At 44.6% G+C, this 18,227-nt stretch overlaps 5 protein-coding genes across 5 annotated transcripts; 3 read left to right on the plus strand and 2 right to left on the minus strand.

Annotated features, from left to right (window-relative positions):
- Positions 1-566: 566 nt before the first annotated feature.
- AO090166000056 (uncharacterized protein) lies at positions 567-1,232 on the minus strand (the record flags this gene model as incomplete). Its single annotated transcript, XM_023237062.1, has 1 exon — positions 567-1,232. The coding sequence occupies one exon, from the start codon at positions 1,230-1,232 to the stop codon at positions 567-569; it is 666 nt and encodes a 221-aa protein (XP_023091931.1).
- Positions 1,233-1,343: 111 nt separating this feature from the next.
- On the plus strand, positions 1,344-1,913 carry AO090166000057 (uncharacterized protein; the record flags this gene model as incomplete). The annotated part of the gene is made up of 2 exons (XM_023237063.1): positions 1,344-1,550; positions 1,755-1,913. 2 exons carry the CDS (start codon positions 1,344-1,346, stop codon positions 1,911-1,913), a joined length of 366 nt encoding a protein of 121 aa, XP_023091932.1.
- A 4,981-nt stretch (positions 1,914-6,894) lies between these two features.
- Positions 6,895-8,663, minus strand: AO090166000058 (ankyrin repeat domain-containing protein; the record flags this gene model as incomplete). Its single annotated transcript, XM_023237064.1, has 2 exons — positions 6,895-8,546; positions 8,642-8,663. 2 exons carry the CDS (start codon positions 8,661-8,663, stop codon positions 6,895-6,897), a joined length of 1,674 nt encoding a protein of 557 aa, XP_023091933.1.
- Positions 8,664-12,928: 4,265 nt separating this feature from the next.
- Positions 12,929-13,843, plus strand: AO090166000059 (uncharacterized protein; the record flags this gene model as incomplete). Its single annotated transcript, XM_001822791.1, has 1 exon — positions 12,929-13,843. One exon carries the CDS (start codon positions 12,929-12,931, stop codon positions 13,841-13,843), a length of 915 nt encoding a protein of 304 aa, XP_001822843.1.
- A 680-nt stretch (positions 13,844-14,523) lies between these two features.
- Positions 14,524-17,451, plus strand: AO090166000060 (uncharacterized protein; the record flags this gene model as incomplete). Its single annotated transcript, XM_023237066.1, has 2 exons — positions 14,524-15,656; positions 15,855-17,451. 2 exons carry the CDS (start codon positions 14,524-14,526, stop codon positions 17,449-17,451), a joined length of 2,730 nt encoding a protein of 909 aa, XP_023091934.1.
- Between the last annotated feature and the right edge of the window lie 776 nt (positions 17,452-18,227).

Below are 18,227 nucleotides of genomic sequence, written 5' to 3' on the forward strand. Positions count from 1 at the left end.
CAGCTGAGGCATGTTCCGCGAGTAACGCGAATAGTCTGGATTGCGTATGCAATGCAACTTTCAGCGCTCTCGAAGCACGCCACACTGTTCTCCACTTCGGTCAGTAGATTGCCTGGCCATCCACTATGAGGGGTTGGAGACCATGACTACACCAACTCGCATGGTAGTAATCTCGCATCAATGAGGGGTGCTATTCTTGCTGCAGCATTTCAGCTGCGCCCCTCATTACAGACAAGAGTGGGTATGGTATAGGCCAATGGGATCTACAGGTCGTGTAGCGCTCGGCACTCCCGTAACGGTCTCTACCGAGACTTGTGAGACTCCAAGGGGGAGTCTAGGAAAGGGGCACTGGAGAGAAAAGCTCACGATTGGGAACTGACTGAGGGACCTGCAGAACGGCTAGTGCGAAAGTGTGGCCGTGACGGTATGGACGCTTGAGTTGTATAGACATTGGCACTACAGGGCCTAAGATCAAGAGTGCCATCTCACTTATTCCTTTTTACAATATGTAAAGACCCATATCCTGTCTGGCTTCAGAGCATTATATCCACTTACAGATTATTCTTTCATAAAGTTTCTTCCCAACTGGCAGTCCATTGAACTCTGCTAACATGGCGGACATCCCATATCTTTTCACAAAGAGGGAAGAGACAATCAACACATGGAACTGGTATTCCTACCTCTCTAAGTCCCCCCAGACCTACAAGGATTGTGTGGTCAGATCGGTTACACACGTCAAAAACCTCCGTTCGTCGGTCGTGCACGAGTACTTCCAAGCCATTATCGAACGAACTGATACCAAGGAACGGACTCGACTCATCGCCGAGCGCCAGACAGGGCAGGACCAGGTTATCATTAGTCGATGGGGTTCGTCGAAGTCGTCTTTGAGCCCCAGCAGCCATGGCAGTGGCAGCAAAAGCAGTAGCAGCAGTAGTAGTAGCGGCGGCGGCGACCTTCCGTTGCCACTTTGGTCTCTCAAGTTCAACTCGGGTTCTTTGAACGTTGTTAATCTTGCTCAAATTCTCAGGAATACTACTAACGAGGGCGGTGACTACAATGTGCTGACGGGGAGGCACTGTTATTGGTTCGCGGCCACTGCATATGCGAGTGTTAGGGTATTCGCATCCATCGAGGAGCCTTGGTCGTTTCGGAGGTGGAAGGGACGGTTGATTTTGATCAAGAAGGCTGCTGTGGTGAGGTCGCACCACCATTCTGCAACCCTTGCTGGCCATGTAATCTGCTAACAGGCGAGTTAGCCAGACGCAAAGAATTTCAGGGAGAGGATCCAGATCAAGTGGGAATATCTCTCGGGAAATCCAGTGTCGAAATCGCAATTCTTCAAAATGGCGTACACGGACGCGCTCCGTCTGGAAGTCGACGACGAAACGGAAGCGAAGAAGCAGATTCATGTCAGTGGCTGCGACATTCCAAGACTGTGTTTGGTGGCTGCTTACAGTTGGCTACAGGAACACGCATTCGAGTTGACCAATAATGACATTGGCAATAATATTTCATTCTCCGCACTCCAAGAGTGGGAGCCTGGGCAGCCCGTACGTCTTAAATCACTCCACTATTAGCATCCAGACCTGACAAACTTGGCAGATTGAGGACCTTGAAATCGACGAGGTCTATGAAAGGGGGTTCCAAGACGACAATGCCGAAAGTTATAAGGAGGTGTACGATCGTTACAACCAAGCTACGCCAGTATGTCCCTACAGAACCGCACATGATCTTACAAGGCTAAAGAACTACAGATCCAAACAGATTCGCCGAATGACTCGGGCAAGCTATACATTCCTGATGACTTCGTCGTTTTGGAACCCACTGCAAGACAAATGCAGAAGATGGACGAAGCTATCGAGGTCATGGCTGGTCGTGTTTTGGCTGAATACGAGAAGAATCATCCCAACTAGGCGGTCATGTCACATGCCTGTAGCTCACCTGACTGCCGTCGGTGGCTAGTAGTAGAAAAATTCAACTTCAGTTGCTGAGCTTCTACCTCCCGGTGGTGTTTCGTAACAACGGTCGGGGACAGTCGTGGATAGTTATTGCTATATATATATGTGAGATGCTAGGCAATTGTAGGGCTGTATTGAACACAGCATACTTTGAAGTCTTCAAAAAGAGTGATGAGCCTAAGAAGCTGTAGCCTCCTCTGTATAGCCCGTTGCTTTAAATACTATATTTAATGAGACAGATTTCTGTCGCATATACTTTTAAGGAACCGAGAGTGCTCCGCAGGTCAGGTTCGGGCTCGGGCCGAGTACCTCTCCCAAACAGCCACCTCAAATGATGCTGACAAATTGCTTCAGTGCATAAATCAGTTACTTAGTTGGTGAGTTAAGGTAGGGGTTCTTGGCAACGAACGACTTGGAACCATTGGTTTCGCTGCTCAAGGAAATATGGGAAGATCCAGGAAGAATACTACCGTGTTAACAAGTGGCTCGTCCACAAGCCATACTCCCAACAAGCACACCAACCGGTTGCCCGTTTCTGAGGTAGACTTAATCTCCATTAGAGTATTACATATACACCGGTGCCGAGATACTAAAAGAATGATAGCACCGAAGGAGACAACTGCGAAGGGTACAGCAAGCATATCGCTAGCGCAAGGAGACAACCGCTCTTTCCCTGAGAAATCAGATTGAAGTCCTACAGAGAACCATTGAGGGACTAGATCGAACGTTCCAAGCCTACCATAACGAAGTGGAAACATCCAACCTACTATGCTCTGATACGACCTTACGAGGAAATCCACAAGAGATCCGCGAACAATTTCTTGCAATTTCTGGAGCTTCGGGGATGAGTGGGGATCTTGGAGGTGCCTTGCGAACAGATGGAAACGCATCGAACGAACGTGATACAACGAAGGAATAATAGAAGCCGACGGTTAGCCCGTCCGAGTTCGCCCCTTCAGATGGCAAATCGCGAACAAACCTATCAACCGTCTCGATTATCATCTGGACATGATCCATCCAATTCATCACCAATGGTTGTCGCTTCGAACTCAATGCCATGCAATGATGGTCACGGAACTTTTCCTCTTCTTGTCAGCCCTGCATATCTACTTTCCCCTTCTATGGCCTACTTCCGGGAGATTTCTTTTGAACGCCGACTGCATCGAGCTTGTTTGAAAAATGGGTACGACTTGCTGGTAGATCCGACTACTGATCCCGACAATGTGAGGAGAGTATTCAGGCTCCCATTGATTTTCTCAGATCGAGATTCAATAGTCCAATGGGTGCAAGGGCTTCTTGAAGCTGGCTTAGAGGAAGCCCCAGAGATGTGGGACATGCCCTTCTTCCTGCTAGGAGGAGCGGGAACTATTGTCCCCGAAGAGATCAAGGAGGGAGACCTATCCTTCCCCTTAATTCAGTGCCTATGAACAAACTTATTACTGCATTGGCACATCAGTCACCAGAGCTGCAATCGGTCCACAGTGCTTATGGCCTTTTAGCTGGTCATGGTCTTGATGGGGAGTGGTTTGGTTCATATGACGTAGAGGGCTATCTCAAGGAGAAAGGCATCTCCCTTGATGGTGATACTACATTCTGCAAAGTTCCTGAAAATATATCCCCAACGGAGCTTCCACCTCCCGGCACCGTTCCTTGCCATGAAAATTCTAATCAATGTCATTCTTCTCCATTATACGGTGTTGGAGAAACTCAGAATGATTTTAATAGAAACGGCTCTTGGACCTTTGATGTGAACCTATTTGTTAATCGTAAGCGCCGATTGGAGCCAAGCCATTGCTGCTATACTAATCGGAATAGATCTCACTCAGTCTGGCCTTTACTTCGGACGCTGTCCCGCGTTTCGTCGAGAAGATGTGGAGAATATATTTCGCCTTGCAGTGTGTTGAACCAGGAGCAGACAAAGTGATGTGAGAAGACGTAGTGGTAGTGGATACACTAGAAGCACCTGTGTTAGCACCATACCTCGTCCAAAGCGACAGAGGTGACTAATGCAGTCAGGAACACACGTTAAACGACTTAGTTGGCTTTGAGATGGAAAAATGATGCTGTGGGCAAAAGGTCAAAGGTTGTCGAAATAGGTTGTTGGCAGAAGAAAAGCCAAACTAGATGGAAGAGGATGATATTTATGGGCTTCAAGGGGCCCACACCCAGACAGAATACAAGAAACATGGAGTAATGATTCACTAGATGACGAGCAACCAAAAAGTCCGAGTCCGCAAACAGTCACTACTCCCAAGTATAATAGACGTCCAGCGACTTGAAGTCATCACCAACACCCAGTGAAGGACTCCTGAAGAGACAGAGCAAAAGAAACTGAAGAAACACCAAGATTTATGACTTAGCCAGTCTTAGCAGCTACTAGGAATAGGAACATTAAGATTTATCCTAATCAACAATCCAGACCTCCCAGCTCACTTCACTCCACGTCAGACCCAGAAGAGCCGGCGACCAGCTCTGGTTAAGTGATGGGGATGTTCTGCTCTTAGTTCAGAAGCAGTTCCATTACATCTTCACCACACTTCATCTCAATTGCTTTAGCTTCAACGACATCTCTAGTAAGTATAATATACGCATCCTGGCCCAACATAAGTCCACCCATTCTCTAGATGTCATCATATCGCACATGCTCGTGGAAGTCGTCTCGGTGGCGTTTTTGCGTCCCGCCGCCGAACGTTCCGTGCACCTTCCCCATAATGCGGCGCAAAGCAAGATACTCGTTTTGCTCTCTCTCTACGAGGACTTGAGGCACAAATAGAGCAATGTCTCTGCGGCACGTTTGGCGACAGGCTCCACGTTTCCCTCGGACCTATTCGACTGAAACATGTCCGTGCTGCTTTGATACATTACCGGTGCAAGGGAATCCCGAGAGCATGCAGCTTTTTGATTCATTCCGATGTCAAAGAGACCAAAGAGACCTCGGCATACGAGCAAGGTCACCCTTTGTAAGGTCAATTGGTCTCCTCAAAACTTGTTGAACATTGCGTCACTGAGCATATGTGACATTACTGTTGCCTGGTCGCTGTTGAAATCCCCCTGATTGCGGCTTGCCCACAATAGGCTACAATGTGGTTGATAGAATGACCATATTGCTATCATGCAAATCATGAACAATGGCATCTTCTATCTCCGAGACCTCAACACATTACATATCGAACCTGTCCTTGACAAATTCAGTATCATACCATAGAGAACCTCTAGAACGGTGCCAGCTCAGCTGTAACCTGCAAGTCCAACAACCAGATACCATGTCTGATTAGGTTTTTATCTATCGTCATGAGAACTTCTCGAGCCTTGGCAGCTGGCATAATTATCACGATTTTGGTTAGGCCACTGTTCTCAATATTTGCTCTATTCAGGTCTGACACGAGATCGCTGAGATATATTAAGAGCTGATTTAAAAATAGGACCTATATGATTGCGATCCCAATAGCTGGACCAAAAGACTGGGCGAAAAATATAATAGATATACTAAGCAGTATATCCTCCACAGATAACACTGTTTGGGCAGCATTCTACGGTCCGGAGATGCCGATACCGTAGGCAAGGCCAGAGAAGACAGTATATATAATAAGTTCTGTAAAGCTGGTGATGATTTTGGTGGTTGAGACCCGCGGTAACTGCTATTATGATCGAGGCAAAATGTATAAACGGTGCGTAGTAGCTAATGGCGCTGGTCCCGAAGCTGTGGATAAGTATCCTAATAGTGCCGGTAATAATAATAGGGAGTATTATATAGCCGCTCTTGGCGGAAGTATATTTATGTATAACTTGATAGTAAATAGGTAATAATACTTAAGTATGTTACTAAACATATATCTAGTAATAACGCGGCGGTGCTTTACAATGTGAAAAGGAAGAGCAGCAGCGTCTCCACATTTTTGATTCGAGGTCCAGTAGAGGGTCCTTGGCAGATTTCAAGCTTCTTTACGATTAAACTTCCCTAGATATCCGTGACTTTCGCACAGCCTAACCTCCTTGCAAGCTACCTAATTCAAGATATCGAGTTCTGCAGTATACTTGAGCTGTGCTGTGATTAATTCTATGGTTATGTTGAGACAATAATAGTTTCTGAATATATATATAAGCTCTTGATATAAAGCTTACGTGTTTTATAAAGACAAGGATCGATCGGTCATAGCGATGATACTCTCAATATATCATATCCAGAGTCTGCAAGGCATGAATGCCTAGCGATTGGAGTCCAATCATTGAACAAGATAGATTACTCGCGATGAAACCCGCAACCTGGGCTGTCCAAAGAGAAATTGCTTTCAAAGACAATCGAATCCTGTACCCTGAAAATGAGATTTATAGTTGTCAAATAAAAATCTAAATCCTCCAGTTATAACAACAGTGCTCCCTGGTAATAGATCGGGAAATATTGAAATAGCATTCGGGATAGTATAACTACACCCACAGAAGGCCCTCGTAGAGACAACTCTTATATAGCAATGCCCTAGAACTGCTCTATGCATTGCAGGCTATTACTGGAGTGTTTGAACCTTTCAATCAATCTATATCTGGATGCGTGTCATGCCCAGTTTGGCAGTATTTGACAGCCTTTCTTGTGTAGTCGAGGGCGCTTGGGCCTTATAATTAGTTCGCTGATACTAATTGATAATGCCTGACTATCCTAGATTCTGGACCTACAAGATCTAGAACAGGCCTGTCAGCTATAGAGTACTGAAAGAGAGCGACTTCTAAAGGGATTGTTTGGATATACACTATTTCAGCCACTTCTCTATCCGTGAATTGTTGAGAGTCATCAAACCTAGAAAACACTAATGACGATCATCTATGAAAACGACAGTACTGAAAAAGGTCCAAGCATCGCAACGTCTTTGTTCCAGATATGACTAGATCCCACAACCAACAATAGTCACATCAGGTCACAATTGCGCCAGGGTGGCCAATTACATTAACTTGAAACGCAGCCCACAGGAAAACGAGAATGAACCTTGCCACTAACATCCGGCAGCACCACGTCATTGACATTAGCTCCATTCTCCAACAGCATCTGCACAATCTGAACATGTCCTTTGGAAGAAGCAACCTGTAGGGCAGATCCAAAGTGTCCACCATCAGCGTTGACATCGGCTCCTTTCTCCAACAGCATCTGCACAATCTGGACATGTCCTTCCGAAGAAGCAGCCTGCAGGGCAGATCCATCGTGTCCACCACCAGCGTTGACATCGGCTCCTCTCTCCAATAGCATCTGAACGATCCGGTCATGTCCTCCGAGAGAGGCAGCCTGCAGGGCATTTCCATATTTTCCACTGAAATGGTGGATATTGGCTCCTTTCTCCAATAGTATCTGAACGACCTGGTCATGTCCTCCGAGACAAGCATACTGCAGGGCAGTTCCACCATATCCACCAGATATGTTTACATAGGCTCCTTTCTCCAATATCATCTGAACGATCCGGTCATGTCCTCCGAGAGAGGCAGCCTGCAGGGCATTTCCATATTTTCCACTGAAATGGTGGATATTGGCTCCTTTCTCCAATAGTATCTGAACGACCTGGTCATGTCCTCTGCAACAAGCAACCTGCAGGGCAGTTTCATATTGTCGACCTTGAGCGTTGATATCGGCTCCTTTGCTCAACAGCATTTCCACAGCCTCATAGTAGCCATTATATGAGGCCCACATCAAAGCAGTAGCTCCAGTGCTATCCTTTTTGTTTATAGTATTCTCCTCTGATGTGATGATCAATCTTAACACATGGCTATGTCCGTTGAAAGCCGCCAGGTGTACTGCATCCAATTTGGGCAACGACCGCCTTGCATGATACCCGTCAAATAACCCAACAGATTTCCAAAATATAGGGAACCACATTCTATATCTCCCCGTTGTGGTGCTGTATACGCCATGTACCAGATCAACCATTTCTTGCTGTTGTGACGAGGACATCCCTCGAACATGGTCAGCCCAGTACTCTGCTGAATATGACAGAAAACATTGTATATCAGATTCTGTTTGTTCTTGGTTGGCTTCCAAGTCATCCATCCCCAAGTATCGAATGCAGATTTGAGACATTGTTCTTTCGGCGTCTTGCCATTGGAAGGAGTACCTTGAGCTAGGTTTGTGGGCTATATTTCTCTTAACAAGAAACTCCCTGGCTGTCTGGTGTATGAGATAGATCTTTGAGTTGTTGACAAATACAAATAGGCCGCATAATCGCCGTACTCTTTGAACCAAGATTCCTGGATTTATCCTAGCCTTTGCTGCAGTTTGCGACCTGGAAGACCTCCCTATTCCCAATGCCATTCCCATTTCCTGTATTGTCAAAGGACGCCGGGCACTAACAATAATCTGAAGAATTAATCTCACCGTATTAACTTGGTTAAGTGGGACTCGAGCGAGAATCCTCTTATATGCTTCATTTACGGAAGATGGTATTAATTTAATGGACATCTTAGTGGGGTCAAGGCTTTCCTGGAATCTGTTGTGGATATCATCAATAGCTAAATATAGCCACAGATACGTGCGGTGTTCTATCTGAAGTAGTTGATATCTTAGTTGCTGCTCCACGTTAGTCGAAAGACTTGATATTGTAGCCAATTCTTTAACTTTTATATTTATAACAAGATCAATCTTCTTATAAATCTGGTTATTTTCCTACTTCCCTTACAGATATATATGCGGAAATGAGTCCGTTATAGACTTAAAATTATTCTAGATGTCATTATAGAGTCGGCTGATAATAAGAAACTTTAACCAGTTCTTCTGTGTTAATGACCTGGTCTGGTTATAGAAATTCTTAAGCTATTAAATAAGTTAGTTCTAGTCTACTAGACAATATTCATCAAGCGTATCAAGTACATAAATAGTCTTTAGAGATATAGGATCTGACGTCGCTGTTAAGAGAATTTGCCAAAGCTTACTAATCTCTTGTCAAAGTTTCTCCCTATTTCTCTCCCAAGATAACACTGTATGTTATAAAAAACTGGGTTGTTAATTAAAGAGTTGGTGTAATATTATACAAAGCGCTGTAGCAAGATTATTTTACTTCTCGTTATTCTTGAAAAAAAAGTAATAAACTAATACTGTTAAACTGTATGCTTGAAAATTATTATTAATAAGTAATTTAGTAAATATAGATTTTCTATAGCTAGGGTTAGCTGATATCTAGAGAAGATCATTACAGCAACTATTCCACCAACGAAGATAATATAAATTTTGTAAAGTCTATTGGTATATTTCTGGTATTCGATTAGGATTAATATTCTTCTACTACTTATAGTTATATATTTTAAATACTTAATAATATTTCTTTTACTAGACTGTTAAAATCTGAACTATCTATTTAATATAATACTATTCTTGTTAATTATATGCTTTATCTAATTATTCGTTAGTATTTTTAATATTTTTATTTAGATTTTCTAGGGAGCCTACAAAGTACTATATAAATAAAATTATATTACTATTGAATACTAGGCTAATCTAAGTATTACTTACGATAAATATTTATAGCCAGGCTTTTTTGCGACACTTAACCCTTTAGTAAATATTCTAGTAGTTTTTTAATATATAATGCTACTGCTAAGGCAGTATATCCTTACCATTACTTATTTTTGTATAAATTAGAGTAATTGTAAATACCGCGAATCACAATATAGAGGAAATCTAATATTAATCCCGCTGTCTCTATTTCAAAATATAATACTCTAGTTTATATGCGGAGCTATTCTCTTGTCTATCTATATTTAATGATAGAACTTCCAGATACAACAATACTATGGTGAAGATATAGTTTATTGTTCTTACGCTCGCTTCTGGTCTCTTTCTATTCTCTTAGATATATATTGTAGTTGTCTTCTACAACTAGATGGTTATACTTAATCTGGAACAACCGATCACTCTATTAATTAAGTCTAGTAAAAGCTTTCTAGATTTTTCGGGTTCTTCTAATCGTACTTTGGAGATATTCCGGAAAGTGAGGATTGTTAGTAAGCTCGGCGGTTCTTATAGTATTAACTACTACTAGCAACAATCTAGAAGAACTGTTTAAAGATCCAGTTCGAGTAAATTTACTACCAGCTCTAACTTTACCTATATTATACTAAAGCACTTCTCTATAGATGTTTGTTGGACAGCTAATCACGATATCACCAAGCTATATATTACTCGCGGTGGATGGGATTCTTTTTCCAACACCAACTATCAAGCTAATCTATAGAGACTTAAAGAACATGTGGATCATATTGTTCGCAACTATAGTAGCTGTAGTATAGCTATATTATCCTGCAGGCAGGCAGACGATTACAATATAATGTTTGCTAATTTAATCTAATATATAGATATTCGGATCTCTAATATCTTGTTTATTAAGAATTCCGAAACTTTTATCAAGTATTTCCTTGGCTGCTGCTGCCTCGACTGGAAGGGCGTAGATCTATTTGATTTGAAACTCTTCTTGTAGAGGGCAAAACATTGTAATCGAAGTTTGGTTAAGATACAGTTATGGGTTGCTCAGATAGCGGCAATGATTAATAAACCTTTGAAAGAAGCTGAAGAATAAAGGGAAAGGCCTGCTTGCTTTAACTCTACTCTACCAGGCTGCTGAGTAGTTTTGTCAAGCGACAATTAGAGGGCCAATTCCCCGTTTAATATGGGTCCAGGCAGACTAACAATTTAGTTTGGTTATGGAACCACTATATCCCGCACCCGGCTTGGCGTGCGGGGATACTAGTTGGAGTTATTCAGCTCCTGAGTGTTTAGATAGAAGAGCACCCTGAGGGCTATAGAATAACGTAGCTAAGGATATAATAGATTTAATTAATTAAGATATATTAATTTCCCGTATTTTTACTACCTGAAGGCATTTTAATTCCTCATCTTTGAACATTCGCAATGGACCGTCCTAGAGAAGGCTGTCTCCCTTTTCCAAGAGGATATGGTGAGCGGTATGCACATTTTTCTATGTTGAAGTCGACGCTCTCTTTTAGACCCGAAATTCACTCTTCAGCTTATGCTCTTGAGCTGAATGGATTGCTAACTGGACAATAGCGGTATGAAAAGGTTCATCGATATTAGGCACAACATTTACGGTGTCGGTACCCCCATTTCCGTTTCACCATTACGTCGGGATAGGAAGATGTAAGCCCTTTGTATGCAGTCGATGCAACCATAGTGTTGCAAGCGAGACCTCGACAGGAAGTAGCCTGCTTACTGAATGGTATCATCGTGATACTATATACCACATCAATACCCTGTCATCCACTTGAGTACTTAGACTCTCATCCTTTTCTTTGCTTTCTAACAAAAAAGCCGAAATTGTCTATAAATGGGGACCCGTATCTTTGCTGCGTATTGTGTGGGATAGAGTGTTCTTTATACATAGGATCAGAATTGAGGAAAGCGCATAAAGTCTGGGGGGCATGGGCGGAAAGAAAGTTCAACAAGAGGAAGAGTCTCATTGTGCCAGCAGCCGAGCTTGAACAATTGGACCAAGAAACGGACTCCCCGATGTGGTCCTGTTTCTACCGTGCAAGTGAGTGAACTATACCGGTGTCCACCATCTGCCGAGCACACCTCACGCAATCGTTCTTTTAGTCCTTGACGATCCAAAGACAAGCCGCCTGTCGATATCTGGAATATCTCCACATCTTATGGTAGACAGGAAGAAGCACCGTATAATGATTGATTCAGATAAGGCGCTGAATCTTCCTGGGCCCACAATGGCCAGTCAGAGATGGAGCATCGATTTTCATATGGCCAATCTCTTTGAGACCGACTGGAATAGAGAAAAGAGTGTGCTTATTAGATATATCATGCATCCACACTGCTGGCTATTGGTTGATCGGTTCCTGGGAGACGGCGTTGAGAAGCAGGACCTGCGGGCATTTATACAAGCGATCGAGATATTTTAGAGAACTGACCGAACACTTTGGATGCCGGACCTAATCCATGACACTTCTGAATATCCATGTTATGACCATGCGGCGCCCTGGATCAAGCATAACTGTCCTAGATAGGGGGCAGGCAACTTTAACCGCACGCATATGTCCTCGAGCCCATTTATAATCCGTGACATCCAAACGTTGATCACAGTGGCTACTAACGAGCATGGAAAGCCCCTTGGCCAGGGAGCGAGGTGGCGTTCTTTTGTTGCTAATGTTCCTGTCGAAGTCATAATGATCATCATTGATACGCTTTACGAGAGCCGTCCACCTTGTCCCGAGAGAATTCAAGATACTCGCAACGTGCTAGAGGCCTTTCAATGGAACCTACCTGATTTATACTCGCAGAGGCGCTGCAACCCTAGGCTCATATTCGAGGCGCAAGATGCCATTAAAGCAGGGACTTAAATCGATTGGGTATATTTCTGCCTTGGGTTACACGAGCTATTGTTGCACGAGGACTGGTACTGCAATAGTGGATTATATTTTCGAGGCCGGATACTATACCTAGTTGAATGCTTTGAAGGGCATATATGAAACGGTACCTAGATAGGGTAGTTAGACAATACGAAGGAAACAGTATCTCACGTATATCCTACTTTCCACAACACAATCCTTGTATAATAGTGTTTTCCCTGCCATAGTTAAATTCAGTTGGAAATGTTACCATATCTAGCTTCCTACTGCGGAATCATTATCTATGAATAAGCAGTCATTACAGCAGCAGGTTAAACTCAACACATCAAAACCGCAGTATTATATTATAAAGAACATCAATATCCGCCACTCGGAACCCGCGGCGCCCGTCTTGTCTAGAATATCAAGTAGTTAGTTAGTTAGTTATAAATCGTTATTAATGTAGCATATTAGTGAACAGGTGAATTACAAAGTATTTGTAAGCCATAGTGAGCTTCTCAAAATACAATCCTACCCTGTCTATAGCCCATAAAAACGGGGATATACGCCCAGCACTCACCCGTCATGTCTCTATCAATTCACACTTTATTCAACTTCCACTCCATATTACAAGACCAATCCAATCCATCATGCGCATTGCTATAGCTGGTTCTGGCGCCATGGCCAGGTATATCTGCGACGAATTCCCCAAGTATGGCCATCAGGTTGTTATACTGTCACGAAGCGAAAAGCCGATCTTCAACGGCCGTCCCAACATTTCGCAAGTTGTCACGGATTACTCAGTTGACTCGTTGGTCGCTGCAATCGACAACTGTGAGATGTTGATCTCCATGATCCTCTCCTATGGAACTGATTTCATCGACGCGCACCTGAACCTAATCAAAGCATGCCAGCTCAGCCCCAAATGCAAGCGTTTTGTCCCATCCGAGTACGGGGGTGATGTGGAGACCTACCCAGACATGCCTCTCTTTTATTACCACACGCGCGAGCCTATCCGAAAGGCATTGCGGGAGCAATCGGAGTTGGAGTGGACAATTGTTAGTGTCGGTTGGCTCGCGGACTATGTGGTTCCTTCAAGGAACAGATATCTTGCTGATATTGGTCCGGCATTTCCTATCGACCTTGCAACGAACCAGATTGTCATCCCAGGTACAGGAAATGACCATATTGACCTCACCGCGGCCCGTGATCTTGCCGCAGCATTGGCAATGCTCGCCAATGCACCTTCGTGGGAGCCCTATCTCTACATCTCCGGCGAAAAGACTACTTGGAATGACCTTGCGAAACTTGTCCAGCAGCGATACCCTAGTATGACTGAAGTCAAACGGATTGGTCTTGGACAGCTTCTCAATACAATTCAGACATCGACGGATGAAGAGGAGATTTTGCTATCACACTATCAGATATCCACGCCACTAGGAGGCGGCTCGCTCGATCCGGAATTGGTGCAGCGTCATCGCCGCAAGTTTTTTGCCGGGTTGCATTTCCGGAAACCAGAAGATCTCATCAGAGAGGCATTTACAAATGGTAATACTATTGTTTGAGATCGTGTTAGCTTAGACAGCAGCCCCTCGGACAGGTAGATAGTGTTGAGTTAGGTTATTTACTGATGCCTGGTTCGTTAGACTCCAAGTGTCTCCAGCTAGCTATATTAGCTAGTTTCGGTTTGTTGATAGAGAATCAATCCTTCTTCTCTCCCCCCCACTGCTTCCTAGTAGCCAGATCATATAATTCGAAGGCCTGCCTTCTTTTTCTAATACAGCTCTCTCCCTCAGCGCTCTCCCGCCTATAGCCCTTAATAGTATTTGCAAAAGGCTAGGCCTTTAGTTATGGTTTATTAAACTGACAAAGTGCCTAAAAACAAATGTGGATATTTTGAATCTACACTGAAAATAAATTGGAATAAGTAGTGTGGAGAGAAAAAGGGCACTAGTTTGTATATCCTAGAAGGAATATCCTGCGTTGATGAGTACACAGGGCCTTGTATTCTATCATATCATGATTTGCGGGTTCACGCAAGTCCTGTTGCCGTATTTGGGAATACGAGGTTCCATTCAATGAGTTTGGTTGATATAAATACCCCGCCTCTAGGTAACCAACTCGACTACCAGGCAGCCATACGACTAGCGTAGCCCTCACCCGCAAGGCTGGGTATAAAAGGACCACCATCCCTCAGTCAACTCCTCATCCGTTTGATAACTCAAGTCAACGGGAAATCGTAACCATGGCATCTGCGAAGAGTGAGCTCTCCCAAACGCTGCAGGATATTACTCATGCCAAGCTGCGGGAGCTTTCCAGAAAACAAGAGATCTTCCTCAGCCATAAAGCTACGACACTACAGACCGTACAGGCATTGGACTCCAAGATCGAGAGACTTGCGGCGTTATCTAATGGCCTCAAGACGTGCTTCGGAATTCCAGTGGTGAACGGTCGCATGATCCGTGGCCATACCAGCAACCATGAGCGCTTGGAGATCACGCTTGCAAATATCGATCGGTTTCTTAAGCAGGCTCAATATGACCCGTCTATCTCACCATCCATCATGCAACGATGGCAGCAGTCTCTACTCAGCAATCTCGAGATGCAAACCCTCAAATACGAGTTTGCCACACTTTTTGGCCAGCTGACCATGGAATGGCTGTCGACTAAGAAAGGTCCCCCACCAGATGACGATGTCTCCATGTCTGAAGAGCCAGAGCAGCTTCCGGGCGCTGAGAAGTTGGAGTCCCGGAAACAATGGGAAGATGCCGTCTTCACTCCGCTTGAACTCGACACAGATGAAATTGAACTTCTACTCAGCGAGCTCTTCCAGAACCCGTCGAAAGATGCTAAAGATATACGGGTCGCCTTTAAAGAGCTCCAAAGAAAAGTGCAAGTGTTCGAAGAGTCATTGACGTACTCTCGTTTATTTTCCGCGAGCACACTACGATGGACGATCTCGGGCCTGATGGCGTCCGATCTGCTGACCGAAGAAAAGCGGACGGTTTTAAAAGACTTCTTGAATAACGCGATCATCCTGGATGAGCTCTCCGATGTGCTGAACATGCGCATGACAGCCCTGGACGCTTGGTCCTGGGGTACAGAAGTTCCCATCGAACAGCGACGCCAACTGAACGGAACCTATAACATTTATATGCACGAGGATCTGATCCAGGCCATCTTCTTGCAATACCTCGGTGTCAAATGGTCGGTTTTCTTTAAGAGCGCCTTTACGGAGTTCCGAAAAGCGAGTGGCGTGTGGAAATCGCCCGGAAGTAATATTCCAGAAATTGACAAGAGCCGTCGCGAGTTCTTCCTAGGCTATCGATCACCCAAACACAGCGTGCAATCTACACGGGAGAAAATATATCAGAAGGGGTATTTTGTCTCCCAGCTTGTCGACTATGAAGAACAAGACCGAAGCCTAGACCAAGGAGAGGAAGAGGCCGATTTTGCGCAGTTTAGTGCTGCACAAGTCCCCATGCAAACGGCAGCTTCACAGTCATATGGCAGGAAACGCACAAAGCAGACAGCGCGGAAAAGCACAACAGTATGGCCCAAAAAGGAGAGCTGTAGGTCGAGAGGAGCAGCAGTTTTCTTCGAGGAGGAAGCTGGCGTTGATGAGGGTGAAGATAGCGATGATGATTATGATACTGACAATGGGCGTGAGGTTTTCAACCCCAAAAATCCAATGGATGCCAAACAAAACCTGTTGCACCTCTTAGCCACTGACATTTTGATCAAGACTCAACTTGAGGGAGAGCTGACTTGCTTTCGCTCGAAATATGATTCTCTAAACCCGGACTTGTCCCACGCAACTATTCATGCAGTCCTTGGATTTTTTGGTGTTTCTGAGAAATGGCTAGGGTTTTTCCAGCGCTTCTTGAAAGCACCGCTCAAGTTCATTGATGACCCTCACGCTGAGCCTCGTCAGCGTCAGCGAGGTACTCCTGGAGCCCATGTACTCAGTGACGTGTTTGGGGAGTCCATTCTCTTCTGTCTCGACTTTATGATCAACCAGAAGACTGAGGGCGAGCTCCTCTGGCGAGTTCACGATGACTTCTGGTTCTGGTCATCAAACCATCAGACCTGCGTAACCGCATGGAATGCGATCCAAAGATTCAACAAGACAATGGGAATCTCTCTAGATCCATTAAAAACAGGTACTGCCCAGGTCCAGCACAAAGCTACAAAAAGCCCGACCAGCCTCGATCCCGCCTTACCCCCTGGACAGGTCAGATGGGGCATGCTATACCTCAACCCCGACTCGGGGCATTTTGAAATCGACCAGCAAATGGTAGACAGCCACGTTGAGGAGTTGAACCGCCAATTAAAAGACCAGGTCAGAAGCGTCTTTGGTTGGATTCAGGCATGGAACTCGTATGCGACAACATTCTTCACGTCCAACTTCGGCAAGCCTGCCAACTGCTTCGGGCGCAAGCATGTTGATATGATGCTCGCCACCCATGAACGAATCCAGCGCGTAGTGTTTTCCCTTGATGCTGAAGGTGGCAAAAGTGACGTTAGTGTAATCCAGTTCCTCCGGGATATAATCTGCCAACGCTTTAACATCACCTCTGTGCCGGACGGTTACTTCTTTCTCCCGATCGAACTTGGCGGTCTCGAGCTTTCTAGTCCCTTCATTCAGCTGGTAGGCTTACGAGACTCTCTCATCGAAGATCCGACTACTCTTTTAGATAAATTCTTGGAAGCGGAACGGGACGCGTACGCCTCGGCCAAAGTGCGCTACGAGCAACGCCTCAACAGTACCCAACATGCAGCCATACATAATCAAGGCTTCTACCCGGACGACGCGCACACATTTATCTCATTTGAGGAATATATTCGGTATCGTGAGCTACTCGGCTATGGCTTCACTGGTGAGCTAAAGGAGGTATATGAAAAGCTTCTACAACGCCCCGAGCAACAGCATATTGAATGCGATCCGAACGGTGCCGTGTTCCGGGAGCTGAACCAGCTTTCCGGCCACCAGAACCTGAGAGGAATCAAAAGCAATTGGAGAAATATGGATGCGTATTGGAAATGGGTGGCCGAACTCTACGGGCAGGAGATTATCGACCGATTCGGCGGGTTTAACATTGTCGATCCTGGGCTGTTGCCTATCGGGATGGTGAGTTTGTTCCGCAGCGGGAGGATCCAGTGGCAGGAATGAGTTTTTCATTTTGAAATAGTCAGATTGCATATGTTAACTACTGTTCCTACCAATGGTAACTCCCCTCTTGTTTTATCCTTAGTCCGTCATTGAAGCGGGAGCGCTTTGGGGGGAGGCTTTCTCCGGCGTGCATTTGTAGCAGTGCAAATATCAGTACCTTTCACTGCTGTAGAGCATGTCATAGAAGCACTACCCGATCTCTAGTTAGTAAAGAGGGAGATTGGTTATTTATCCTTTGTCGGAAATTATACAGAATAAGCCCAGGATGTAGATGTGTTGACTTCAAAATAAGACAACATAATGTAACTTCGCAATAGTACGTGCCGCTAGGTCACAGAGAAGATTGTTGCACTGCTGTTTGAAATACTAAAGGATATCCATTCGCTTGCACAGCAATACGAGCCATGCCAAGAGACATAGGCTGAAGGCTTTGTCTACATGTACAAGCCTGGAAACCAACATTGACACTCCCGAGCAAAAGGTTTAGTAAGTAATAGTATTGGACAGGATAGGTCTATGCTTCATGACTGGATTGTTACATTCATCACTCCATAATCCAACCGCCAGCTATCCCTATACAAGGAGCCAACATTGCAGCATGTCAGTAGTTGCTAATGTAACCCCGGACTGCAACAACGCTGAATTCTGACCAAGTACTATATCATCACTGTGGATATTTTCAATAGTACTACAAAAAAGCTATTTGCATTCGTTGTGTAAATAGGTATTATTCCTCCGCTACAGAACATTTCAGATAGACATTTCCAAGGATTCCG

Source organism: Aspergillus oryzae, chromosome 4 (assembly GCF_000184455.2).
Source record: "Aspergillus oryzae RIB40 DNA, chromosome 4".
Classification (NCBI taxonomy): domain Eukaryota; kingdom Fungi; phylum Ascomycota; class Eurotiomycetes; order Eurotiales; family Aspergillaceae; genus Aspergillus; species Aspergillus oryzae.